Here is a 12,959-nt window from a genome sequence, read left to right on the forward strand (position 1 = left end):
CCACAGCACACATCCCAGCAAGATGAGGACTCACGCAAAAGAGAGATGCGACCCGACAAAAAAGGACGGTTCCGTCGGCGTTAAAAAAAAACAATACATAGCATGCCACTTTACTGCCGATGAGAACCTGCGGTGCAAGATACAAGTCGTAGAGTGCTTCACGGTACTTATACATACAAATCACGAATGTCTCCCCCACAGCCGGTAATGCACCCTGTCATCCAGGTAGGTAGCGGATGCAGATCCGCTGCCACCGCAAAGACGGCAGTGGAGCAAATATCCGTAGGCCCCCTCCCCCCCCGAATGCAGTTCTATCCGGGGTTCGGCTTGCGCAGCCACTCACGCCGCATCACTCGCACCTATATTTCGTGCTCGAGATGTCAAGTTTGCAGAGTGATCTGACTCACTCACCTGAGCCTACACTGCATGCATTCAAATTCTGTGCAGTAGATATATTAGTATACGCCTAGATAAAGATAGGCAGTATGCCCGGCGGTGTACACTGTATGTATGCGTGTCAGATTCCTGAGCAGAATGTTGCTTCTGGAATCGAAGCGCTACGGCCTACGGCCTACGGCTGGGTGACAGCTTCGCTAGTTACCAACTGCTCTACCTACTCTGTGGAGATGTGTAAATGTTCGAAGCCTTGCTGGCGCCGGAGCCAGGTGTGTCGCGGAACTGCAGTGAGCCGACCGACCATCCTCCAGGTTCCAACACGAGTCTACGGTTTGTGAGCTCGAGTGAGTGGATTGCGGAATCCCACCACGCCAAGACAGGGGCGAATGGACGGTCGAACGCCCTATCCGATGCCATTAACTCTTGCACGGGTTGCGGCTTTTGAGCTGGTCAGGAGCTGCTTCGGATCCGTGTCGACGAACCAACGACAAAAGACGCCGGGAAAGAGAAGAAAAGAAAAGAAAGAAAAAAGCTACACTGGGTTATCACCCAAAATAGGGACCTGCCTTGCTGCATTGGATTTGGCTGTGGGAAACACTCTACGCTAGAATAGGCAAAGTGGTGCTCTATTCTGCAGTCCATCGACAACATGCTCACTGAATTAGTTATCAACAGCAGCTGCCATGAGAGCACACTCAAATGACTCGACCGTCGTTTGTTGCAAAAAGCAGGTACAGGAGTAGGCAGAGCAGAGCAGAGTTTAGATGATTGCTCGACATGGACGCCGATTCCTACTTGCTCTGGCCATCGTCTCTCCGATGATCTGCGGTTGACTGGCCCGGGACTCTGTTCGTTCTAGTACTCTGCAGACTCGCCCGCGATTTCTGCAGTTTTTTGATTTGTAAACACACCGTTGCCAGAAGAACGTGACAGAAGCAGCTGGCCGGGAGGGCACACGCAAAGGCGACCCCCCCCTTCCTTCCTTCCTCGAGTACGAACTGTGTCCGGCCGAAGTGCTTTTGATTCTCGGAAACTGGGTGTCTCTTTCTCTCCTCCTCGAGCTCATCCGATCCTCCCGTTGCAGTGTTGCAGCCAGTAGCCGCTGCCAACCCTCTCTCCGTCAGCAACCGTCGAGCCGAGAGACGACAGAGAACAGCATCATCATTATCATCATTATCATCGTCATCGTCATCATCAGCATCAGTATCATCACCATCTCGCCTCCCCCCCCCACACCAGCCCATCTCGATAGCTTTGGCTTCCAGACCGACGGCCATTACTTACCTCCCAACACGAGCGGACTTCGAGCCCCAGCGCCAGCCCCACGCAGCATCCATCCATCCATCCATCCAACGTGAATTTGACTCTGCGATCCCGCACAGCTAGCACCAAAACGCGTACCCTAGCTACCCTACCTACTGGCCGCTGCTAGGCTACATTTGAGACGATCGAACGAGGGGCTCTGTCTCACTCCCGCTGCCCGGCTGCTCTGCTCTGCTAACTACTGCCGCCTGCCCCAACTTTGCGTTGCCTCGACTCTGCTCTACCTACTCCATCCCAACCTACTGCCCTGCCCGTCCGTCATCGATTTCCCCTCTACCCACCGCCATCACCATCACCATCCACCCACTATCGACTGCACCACCACACACCACTCTCAATACACCACTCACCGCATACCGCACAACGTGGTCTGGCAGTTGCAAAGCAAAACAAAAAAAAACAAAAAAGCATACAACTCGGATCAGATTAGATCCCCGTTGGCTTCTTCGATTCGTTTCCGCCTGCTCAACACAGTAAATTCAAAAAAGTGGAGTTTAGCTTCCTAAATCCGCTCGCCCCAACACCAAATTCCCTTTCGAGTGGACTGGAGTTCGAATTAAAAAAAAAAAAAAAGAGAACGACTTCTGGAAACGTCATCTCCATCTACACCTTTGGAAGAAGCTTGAACAATCCATTCCGACCATCGTGAGCCCGTACCAACAGAAAAAACATCGCCATCAATAAGGCTATTGCGTTGACTTCGCCTACGAGCAACGTTAATCGGGCGGAACGACTACCAACTACCGCTACCCACCCACCACCACCACCCACCACCACCACCCACCACCACTACTACTACCACCACTAGAACTCGTTCGATCGAAAAGAGAAAAGAAAGGAAGCAACACCGTTCGGGAGATGACAGCGACTGCACCAGATAACCTCTACCTCTCGCCAGACCAGCAAGATCTCCTGCTTGCGGCATTGACTTCGAATTCCTCATCTTCTCCAATGTTCACGCCCGGATTATCGCACCACATCGCGGGAGCGCCTCCGCAGCAGCAACAGCAGCAACAACAAAGAGACAACAACAGCAACCCACGATCGTACGCGCACGGCTCTCCACCGGCCCTGCCCACCACAGAGTTCCCGCACGGTACACCGTTGCTGGATGGAAACATGGACTACGGGGATTGGGATGCGGAGTTTGATCAGGATGGAACGTGGGACTACGATCTGGGCACGGATCTGATGCATGACACGCCGCCGTCGACGTCGAATGATGGAAACGAAACCACGAACGGGGACACGCCGCATCCGTCGTCGTATAATGGCGACAAGAGGAAGGATCCGCCGCAGAGCGATGGCACAGATGATCCTCATGAGTCGGAACCGAAGAGGAGGGGTGCGTAAACTCTCTACATAGTCCCTTCTCTCCGCCCGTTCTTCGCTTTGCCTCTTGTTTCTATATTTAACGAAATCTATATCCTTCTTTTCTTTTTCTCACGATTCCCAAACTGCCTAAGCTGCTGCCTAAGCTGCTGCTGTGTTTCTCCTTGCTTGCCTATATCCTTCATACTGCCACCTTCTTGTCTTCCTCTTGACTTGGAAGTTGATGGTCTGACGCATAAAACAGATGACAAGGACAACAAGACGGCCAAGAAGCCTGGCCGCAAGCCACTCACATCAGAACCCACTTCCAAGCGAAAAGCTCAGAACCGTGCAGCGCAGCGGGCATTCCGTGAGCGCAAGGAAAAGCACCTGAAGGATCTTGAGCAGAAGGTTGAAGACCTTCAGAAGGCGTCCGAGTCGGCCAACCACGAGAATAGCATGTTGCGAGCTCAGGTGGACCGGCTACAGACCGAACTCCGCGAATACAAGAGACGCTTGCATACCACCGAGCTCACGCGGTCGTCCTCGTTAGCCAATATGGGTGGATTCCAGTTCGATTTCCCGCCGTTTGGCAGTGGCATCTTCGGTAGCCAGAAGGATAGTAGTAAGGATGGCCTTAAGCTCGGAACCGGGTTCATTGAAAGGATCAGCTCTCTCGACCCGACGCAGCAGCAGAAGAGGCCGTCGGCTACCCCTACAACTGGAAACCATGGCAATGGTTCGAGTAAGTCACTACCAAGTCCTCCGAGCACAGTAAACTCTAGCCTGTCGGATCTGTTCAGCCCGTCTATTATCGAATCGATTAATAAGTCTTCGTCACCAGATTACATGACCGGTGTCGAGAATTCGAGTCTACAAAACACTCCCAAGCTCAATGGTGGACGCGACCCTACATCGTCCCCCTCTGCATCGTCAGTCTCACAGCATGGCCCAGGATCCTCGTGCGGCACGACTCCGGAACCATGCAACGGCTCGCCGACGTCCTTCAAACCTACAGATCCCCTCGGCCCCATCAGCGAGGAAGGTATGACTACTCATACTTCCCCCGGTGGTGATACCTATGTGTGCAAGTCCGGTGTCCTGGATGGAGAGACCGAAACCACATTCTGCGAGAAGCTTGGCATGGCTTGTGGCAATCCGCACAACCCCATCCCGAAGGTGCCGCAGTTCAGCACCACATCCGATGCCACGACGAGCTCACTCGACTGGCTGTCGCAGCAGAGCAGCGGGAATAACTTTGATCCTGTGCTCTTCAACGACTACCGAGACCCTGTCAACGATATCAACACCACGATAGGAATGAGCTTCTTTGACGATGCGTTCCCGGCCGTCAGCTTCGACACCACCGCGCCAGCACCCACCGCCAATCCCACCACTGCCGAGTCGAAGAAGGATCTTATCGCTGCGATAGATGCCCTGAACGACGAGGACGACGACGAAGTCGTGCCAGCTGACGATCCTAAGCAAATGTTGAGCTGTAACAAGATTTGGTTTGTCCACCCCCTTATCGCCAATGGCACTACTACTGTGAGATTGCTGATGGTTAATCGGTTCAGGGATCGGATTAGCTCCCATCCGCGGTTCGTCAGCGGTGAGTTGGATATGGATGGGCTGTGCTCGGAGCTGAGGAGCAAGGCCAAGTGTTCCGAGGTCGGCGTCGTGGTTGCAGAGAACGATGTGCAGGAGGTCCTGGGAAAGGTGGGGATGTCGCATAAGGATATCATGTGATCCGCGTGATGCTTTCATTTTTTGGACTTTTGTTTTTGGGTTCTTGGCTTGTGTTAACTTATGTGGGATGATCTATCTGCTTGGGAGTTTGAGGTTTTGGAATTTTTTGTCGCTTTCCCCTGTCGATGCTGTAAGAGTAATTCCAGTGTTGCTATTTTTTTCCTTCTTCTTCTTCTTCTCTCTATTCTGTCGTTTCTTGTCTTTCATTACTCAGGTTAAGTGTGCAATTACAGCCCGATCGTTCTTTGATGTCTCTGCGATTCTATATATCTCCCTCTTTATGGGATGTTAGCCAAGTTGGATTGGGTGGTTGGATTGCTCGGTGGGTGATGACGTGACGATACTGGTGATTGTGGGTTTGATATTGGCTGTTGGTAGATCGTGGATATGTTCTTACATGAAGATGTCACAGCACGGATGCAGTACAGCACACAAACCACTCGATTTTGCCTACAACAAAAGAGCAAGCTACATCCCGCAAGCCACACCCCTCGCCGCGCTCACTTCTTCTCCTCTTTCTTCTCCTCTGGTTCAGGCGTGGGGAGCTTGAAAGTCGGCGGGCTAGCATCGACACCGCTGCCGACCTGCTCCCACGCCGAGCTTCCGCCCTGGAAGTTTCTGAAGGCCTGCGTCATCTCGAGCGGCTCGACGACGACGCGCTTCTTCTCCTCGTCGTAGCGCACCTCGGTGTACCCGGTCAGCGGGAAGTCTTTCCGCAATGGGTGGCCGTCGAAGCCGTAGTCCGTCATGATCCGCCGCAGGTCGGGGTGGTTGGTGAAGAACACGCCGAACAGGTCGTAGACTTCGCGCTCGTACCAGTTTGCGCCCTCGAAGAGAGGGGTGACGGAGGGCACGGGGGTGGCCTCGTCGGCATACGTCTTGATCCGGATACGAGAGTTGTGCCGGATCGAGAGCAGGTTGTAGACGACTTCGAAGCGCTGCGAGCGCGACGGGTAGTCCACCGCTGTGATGTCGGTCACCTGCGTGAACTGCGCCGCCGTGTGCAGCTTCAAGAAGGTCATCACCGGGATCACGGATTGCGGCGCGATGTAGATCGTCAGCTCGTCTTTCCACACCGCGAACTGCTGGATGTGCTTCGGCAGCGACGAGATCAGGTATTTGCCGTACGAGTGCAGGGCGTCCGACGCGGTGGTGTATTTGTCCGAGTTGGCGACGATCGGGGCCCGGAGCGGGCCGGCGGCTGCGTGCGTGTTAGATAGATGCGTGGATAGATAGCTGGTGCGCTCCAGGGGAGCATGGGAGGAGGAGGGCGGGTATACGAGGGCGCGCCGCTGTTCGCGGATTCGGGAGCTCGCTGCCATCCGGGCGCTGGTGCCCGGTGAAATGGCTGCGGGAGGCGATCAGCGCTCCCACTCCGAGGCGGGCTGTTGCGGGCTGGCTCTGGACAATTGCCCGGGTCAGGGCACGAGCCGTGGTGGTGAGCTGGGGAGGCATTGTGGTGATGCGGTCGGGTGGGGTGGGGTGGCGGTGGTGGGGGTGGACGAGATGGTGAGGGTGAATGCGGGTTGGCCGGGTGTTGCGGTTCAGATGATGGTCGTGAAGTCACCACACCTCCAATTGGACGCGGGGTGGTGGCACTCGAAAGAGGAGAATCGTAATTGGCTGTTAGTAATCTCGCCCACCGTCTTGGCGGAAAGCAAGACAGACTTCACTTCACCGCTTTTGCAGCTTACCCTCCGAACCGCAACTACAACCCGCCCCCGGAAGACCAGAACGGCCCGCCAACGAACAAACAACTTTATCCTCCCGCCTTCCCTCCCTCCTTCTGCATACATCAATCCCATCCTCCGTCCCCACTACTACCACCGCTACTACTCCCCACGTACCTACACTTACCACCACCCTCCCACCCACCTCCCATCCCCCCTCCTCCCCCACACACTTACTAAGAAGGTTTTTGTCCTACTACCTACACCACACCGGTCGACATCACCTCTAATACTACCGACCTTACCTCCCTCAACCATACCTACCACCACCGCCCGCACCACCTCCCCACTTCCTACGCAAGCACCACAAGCAATGTCGCGACTACAGCAAGACACCTTCATTGACGAAGAGGAAGAATACTGGTTTGCCTTTGCCCTCCCTCCCCGCCATGCTATCCTTTTCCCCGCCAAACTCTCTAATCGCGCCCCGCTCGGTATAGTCCTCTTTGCGTGGAGGAGTTTGACGTCCAAGATCGTAACTTCAAACCGTGCCCCTGCGGCTATCAGGTATAGCTCCCTGCTGTTGAATCTGGAGGACGACATGGGAGAATGTGTGTTGATGTGTAGCTGCCTGCGAACATAGATTTGCCAGTTTTGCTTCAACAATATCAGGACCAACCTCAACGGCCTCTGTCCGGCGTGCCGGAGGGAGTACCGCGAGGAGACGATTGAGTACAAGGCGATCACTGCGGAGGAGTATGATGTCCTTGTCGATTGAAGGGGCGAAGTGGGGTGGGTGATTTATGGGCTAATGCTGGCGTAGATTGAAAGCTGAAGACAGCAAGAAGAAACGCCTCGCTAGCGAGAAACGAAAGCACGAAGCACAGAAACGCGAGATCGAAGCGCTCAACCGCAAACATCTCTCTGGCCTCCGAGTGATCCAGCGGAATCTGGTATATGTTACTGGACTCAACCCCCGGATCCGCGAGGAAGAGCTGCTTGCGACGCTGCGCGGCGATCAGTACTTCGGACAGTACGGGAAGATCCTCAAGATCGTCGTCAACAAGCGGACTGCTCAGGGGAGTCCTGGGCAGGTGCACCACAGCTCGCATCAGGACTCTCAGGGATTGGGTGTCTACGTCACGTTCTCGAATAAAAATGAGGCGGAGAAGTGCATTGCTGCTGTCGACGGTAGTGAGAATGGTGACCGCACCCTGAGGGCTACCTACGGCACTACGAAGTACTGCTCGGCCTACCTTCGGAATGAAACTTGTCCAAATAAGAATTGCATGTTTCTACACGAACCGGGCGAGGAAGCAGAGTCATTTAGCAGGATGGAGCTGTCTACGGCCAACTCGAGGCAGAACAATCAGGGGAAGGAGCAGCTGCAGCAGCTGCAGCAGCACAGTGCGTATGGTCACCAGCCGCAGCCTTCGAGACCGCCCCAGAGAGAACATCATCCGACAGCGCCGCATCACGAAATGGCAAGGACGAACTCCCACGTAGGGTCCGCTGCTGGGGATGCCGATGGAGCATCGGCGTTGCCCTCGACGGCGAATTGGGCTAAGAACCCCCCTACCCCGGCGTCTCGTCCAGCTTCTCTGGTGCACTCGATTGCAAGCAACCAGATGCCTTCGAAGGTTTCCACGCCTAGTCCGAAGGATATACCGGCTTCGCCGCTGGCTCTGGCACAGCACGTCCTGAGTGCCCGAGATCGGGAAAATGGAAAGAAGGCGCCGGATCGCACGAAACCATCGGTACCGTCTCCTACGATGTCTACTTCCTCGGGTGTATCAAACGCGAACGGGAAATCGGTGGGAGTCATAGGACAGCCCGTACCGGCCCCCGTTACGAAACCACCAACCCCAGCACCAGCTCCACCCCCGGTCGTGGTGGCTAAGCCGAAAGCACCAGCAGTGCAGGCGATTCCTACTGCCTTGGTGGAGCAGATGCAACGAATGCAACGGATGCAGCGGGCTATCACCAATCCGAATTTCAGGTTTGTGCTGTCGCCGACGGCCTTTTCGGCCGAGGAATTCGAGCAGTTGTGCAAGTTCCCGCCCATGTTCGACAAACACGGTGGTAGGCGAAGACGGGAAGTCATGGAGAAGATGAAGAAGCAGGCGGTAGAGTCCGGAGGCGAGAAAGTGGCTCAGCAGTCTCCTGCCGGGACGGCCGCCGCCCCTCCACCCATGGGATTGCCGTTGCGGGGGCTCACTCCGCTGCAGCAACAGCAGCATCGTGATGTCAGTGGACAGCAGTTGCAGAACCTCCAGGGCCTCGGTGCTCTTCAGCAGGAGTCTTTACTGCAACAACAGCAACACCAGCAGCAACACCAGCAGCAGCAGCAATCCGCGCTTCGAACCCAAACTCCTCAGAGCCTCCTGCAGCAAGCTAGTGGTCAACAAGGCTTCAGTGGTGCTTTCCAGGGTCAAGGTCAAGGACCTATGGGTCCGCCGCACCAGGGTGGTGGTCACACTCGGCAGTCATCCAGGTATACTTTCGCAAACGACAACCCTCTGACGGCCGGAACGAGTGTCAATGCTCGCAGTAACGCCGCACATATGGCCGAGCAGATCCGCATGATGCCTCCCCAGCAACAGCAGCAGATGCCCCACCAACAGCAACTCGCACAGATGTACGGTAGTGCGCCTAGTCTCGGCGGTTCTCTGTTGGGGTCTGTCCAGCAGCCGCCTCCAGGGCTCAAGAACGCGCCAACTCCACCTGCACCCGGCCTCGGTGGTATTCCCATGGGCAACATCCCTGGCCTCGGACAGTTCTCTGGCATGGGATTGGGTGGCCATCACGGAAAGAGCGAGGGCGAGAACCTGCTGCTTCGGGAGCTGCTGGCTGGAAACGGTGCTCCGCGCCTGGGTGGTGCGTCGAGTACGTCCCTGACGAGGGGTGGTGACGGGAAGCGTAATGTCCCGTTATCCACAGGAGGAAGACCTGGATTTACTGACCGGCGCGGCATAGTTGATCTTGGAGACCCCAGCATCCTTCAGGCGCGAGTTGCCCAACCCCATCACCAGATGCAACAGCAACAGCAGCAACACCAGGGGCTTCAAGCCGCAGGACAGGGCCAACAAGGTGGGTACAATCCCATGAACTATTACGCTAGCGCGCAGGCCGCTGGTAGATGGTAGTTCGGACAGGCAGGCAGACAGGCAGGCACAGGACACACGCAGAGATGATACGATCAATTGGACCATGCAATGCTTTCCTTTTTCCACACGCGCGGACTAATCATGATTCTTCTTCCTTTCCTTCCTTTATTCGGCGTCTTCTACTCTATATGGGGAGTGTGGTTTTTGTTCATTACTTCTTTTGCTTTCGACTTTATGGGTTGTAAGTTCGTCTGCTTCTGCTTCTGCTTTGTTTTGTTATTGATTCAAAGGTTTCCTTCTCCTTTTCCCATTCCTTGTCTTTTGCTGTGCTTGTGTTTGGAGGGGGTAAATACCTGACAGACATGTTTTACCGGGAGGGTTTGACTTTCTAGTGATTGTTTTTCGTTTTCTTTTTGGGTCTACGTTTGTCCGACTACTCTTGTTTTCCTTTTTCGTCTATCCTCATGGGATGTTTCTTTTTTGGCATTCGGGGTCGGTATGTATATGGGAGGTCAAGGAGTACGACCCGGCGGCAGTCATCACCAAGAAATGGGTTACGGGGGCGTTACATACCATACTAACTTTCATGTACGTTGTCTATACCTCTTTTTCTCCTTTTTTTTTTTTTTTTTTTTTTGCAGAGAGCGTCGTCATTACTTCTATTATACTTTGTGGGACGGTGGAGCGGGGGAATGCAACACAATATTTTTTCTCTGCAACAAAGCAATAACTGATGGTGCTTCGCGCTGCGTGATTACTTTTTGTAGGGTTGCTGTCCTTCCTTCCTTCCTTCCTTTCACCTTCGTCTGCGTTCATTCTGTCTGCTGCGTACTATCTCTACTAACCACCAAGACGTGTTCATCTGCTGCTGCTTGTCCGACTACTACTAACTAACCTCCACGACCTGCCTGCCTGTCTGCCTCCCGGACTACTAACTACCGTTTGCGTGATTTTGAGTTGATGTGGAAGGGATGGAAATGCTAAGGGGTATTTGTAGCAGATTTCGGACCTCTCATTCCTACGGGACCGAGGATTCGTGTGCCCGCTCCTGCGCCCGCCACTACTACTACTACGCCTGCAGCTGCGACTCCGGTGCCCGTTACGCCGATCGTGAGTGACGAGGATTTCCCGGCTCTTGCGCCGCCGCAGGCTGCTGTGGGCACCGGAGTGTTGATCGGGAAGAAGGAGAAGAAGGAGCGGAAGAGAAGGGAGAAGAAGGAGGGGAGAGATGGTAAGGAGGAGGAGACTGAGGAGGTGAAGGATGGAGTGGAGAAGACGGCGGAGGTGGAGAAATTGGTGGAAGTCGTGGAGAAGAAGGAGATCAAGACGGCGAAGGTCGAGGAGACGCTCCCTATGGTCGTCGAGATCTCGGCCACTCCCGGTCCTTCCAAAGGCACAGAGAAGGAGGAGAGAAAGCCTCCAGCTTCAGCCTTCGAGCCCTCGGAGCCCTCCACCAAGCGCCAGGGCCCCCTGATGATGCGCATCCTCTCCAAAGATTCCCTACGTTCGGTCCCCTCGACTGTCTCCGACATGACCGAGAGTCGTCCTTCCACGCCCCTCATCAACAAGCCGATCACTGGCCCTGCGCTGGCGGATATGCCTCTGGTAGTGACCAAGACCAAGAGCGCCTTGAAGAAGGAGCGGCTTGCTGCTCTGAAAGAGAAGGAGCGCTTCGAGGCCGAGGCTCTCGCCGCCGCGCGGGCAAATGATGTTCAAGCTCCCCTCGTGGGCCGGATGAAGAAGAAAAAAGAGGCGAAGCTTTCCGCCAGGAAAACTTCCGACAAGTCTACTGTCGGCGACACGGAGGACACAGCCTCGGAGCGCCCGACCTCCGACACCGTCTCGGTAGCCGACACCACCGACCTCCCGCTCCCCCTCCCGCGCCCCGCGGAGCCAGAGCACAAAACCCCCATCCAGCTAATCTCGGAGATCCTCTATTCCCACTCCTCGCTGCTCCGCTATGAAATGTTCAAGCCCCATCTGCCAGGCCTGAAGTGGGAATCGATGATTTCGCCCGAAGACCTGCTGCTGCTCCGCAGCACCGCGGCGAACTCGCTCACCACCGCCGCCATGCCGCTCTCGCTCTTCGAGTCCCGCATCTTTGTGTCCCCCGCGGGCAGCACGCTCCACGGCTTGAGCGCGGAACAGGAGGAGCGCTACGTGCAGCTCGAGAAGGAGCAGAAGTTCAAGGACGGCCGCATCAACCGCGAGGGCATAGACGCGCTGTGGAAGCCGAGCGTACCCGAGATGGAAGCGCGAGGCGAGAAGTCCGCCAAGGAACTTGAGGCCGCCGTCAAGGAGAGCAGGAAGATCGCTGAGGGATACGAGAAGAAGTGCGAGAAACTCGCCAAGAGGAATCGTAAAATCATGGGCTTGGTTTGACTTATTACCTGCCTGTGTGGCCTCTGGTGCTGGTTTTTTTTTCTGGGCCTGGCTTTGGCGCTGGCCTGCTGCTTTGAGCGATTCGATGGGCATGGATGGGCGCTTGTTGTACTTTTACTTTTACTTTTGCTGCGCGCGCGGTTGACTGATGACTGATGCATGACTGATGGATGGCTAGACGTGTGTGTCGCCTGTTAATTGTTGGGAAGGGGAGAGGGATACCCATTACCTACATACCTCGGTGCTTTGCTTTGCTTTGCTTGGTGATAGCGATCGAGAAAATGAATATGCGATTAGATGCGATTAGATGTGTGCATGATAATGATACTAGTACTGTGATGCGCTGTGCTGTCAACAAGCGATCGATGTGAAGCCGTTGAGTGTTCCGGGGAGGGAGATGGTATGGTATAGGTACTCATCCCAATCATCCCAATCATGTAGCGCGGTGTTTGTGCTTTTTTTTTTATGGGAATTGGCGAAGGAGCGCTTGAAGATTCAATGGATAGATATTTTACACTGGGTACTACTGTGTTGATACTGCGGTGGATAGGTACCTGATACGATCACGCAGCTGTGCCAGTACCAGTACCAGTGACAGCAGTGCGTAGAGTAGTTGGTCCGGACTCGTATGATACCGGAATCCGGCGTCGGCATCGGCCTCATTTTATATACCAGTTCTTGGAGTGGAATGAGCCCCTCACTCTCAGGTCTGCTCGAACCATCCATCAGTCTTGCGTGCCTACCTTTTTTTTTTTTGGTTTCTTCGTACCTATTCACTCTTCAGTAAGATCTTCGCACTGTATGAGCAACCACCTACGAGTACATTACCCACCATCAACTTCAGCATTCCCCCTCCCCTTCCCACACCACATCACAAGACATCACTCGACTTTACCGCAGGTACGGCACTCAAGAAGTAGAAACAATGGCCATTCCATTCCGCACCCTCCCCACAAACCGTGCGGCATATCAATTGATCAAGCAACACAACACGACACAACACGACACAACGAAAGCAAAG

General features: G+C 54.8%; 3 protein-coding genes across 3 annotated transcripts; 2 read left to right on the forward strand and 1 right to left on the reverse strand.

Moving 5' to 3' along the window:
* Window positions 1-2,125: 2,125 nt before the first annotated feature.
* Window positions 2,126-4,910, forward strand: BZA05DRAFT_75686 (transcription factor PAP1-domain-containing protein). The gene is made up of 3 exons (XM_051488608.1): window positions 2,126-3,064; window positions 3,296-4,541; window positions 4,608-4,910. Exons 1-3 carry the CDS (start codon window positions 2,578-2,580, stop codon window positions 4,777-4,779), a joined length of 1,905 nt encoding a protein of 634 aa, XP_051338389.1. The 5' UTR covers window positions 2,126-2,577; the 3' UTR covers window positions 4,780-4,910.
* A 292-nt stretch (window positions 4,911-5,202) lies between these two features.
* Window positions 5,203-6,358, reverse strand: BZA05DRAFT_401388 (NADH-ubiquinone oxidoreductase 304 kDa subunit precursor). The gene is made up of 2 exons (XM_051483981.1): window positions 6,060-6,358; window positions 5,203-5,980 (listed from the first exon to the last, which is right to left on the reverse strand). The coding sequence occupies exons 1-2, from the start codon at window positions 6,232-6,234 to the stop codon at window positions 5,280-5,282; spliced, it is 876 nt and encodes a 291-aa protein (XP_051338390.1). The 5' UTR covers window positions 6,235-6,358; the 3' UTR covers window positions 5,203-5,279.
* A 123-nt stretch (window positions 6,359-6,481) lies between these two features.
* BZA05DRAFT_401392 (uncharacterized protein) lies at window positions 6,482-12,275 on the forward strand. The gene is made up of 6 exons (XM_051483982.1): window positions 6,482-6,872; window positions 6,950-7,016; window positions 7,093-7,205; window positions 7,273-9,368; window positions 9,426-9,539; window positions 10,554-12,275. Exons 1-6 carry the CDS (start codon window positions 6,823-6,825, stop codon window positions 11,936-11,938), a joined length of 3,825 nt encoding a protein of 1,274 aa, XP_051338391.1. The 5' UTR covers window positions 6,482-6,822; the 3' UTR covers window positions 11,939-12,275.
* Window positions 12,276-12,959: the final 684 nt, after the last annotated feature.

Source organism: Tricharina praecox (assembly GCF_024521635.1).
Source record: "Tricharina praecox strain CBS 144465 chromosome Unknown BZA05scaffold_16, whole genome shotgun sequence".
In the NCBI taxonomy this organism is placed as follows: Eukaryota; Fungi; Ascomycota; class Pezizomycetes; order Pezizales; family Pyronemataceae; genus Tricharina; species Tricharina praecox.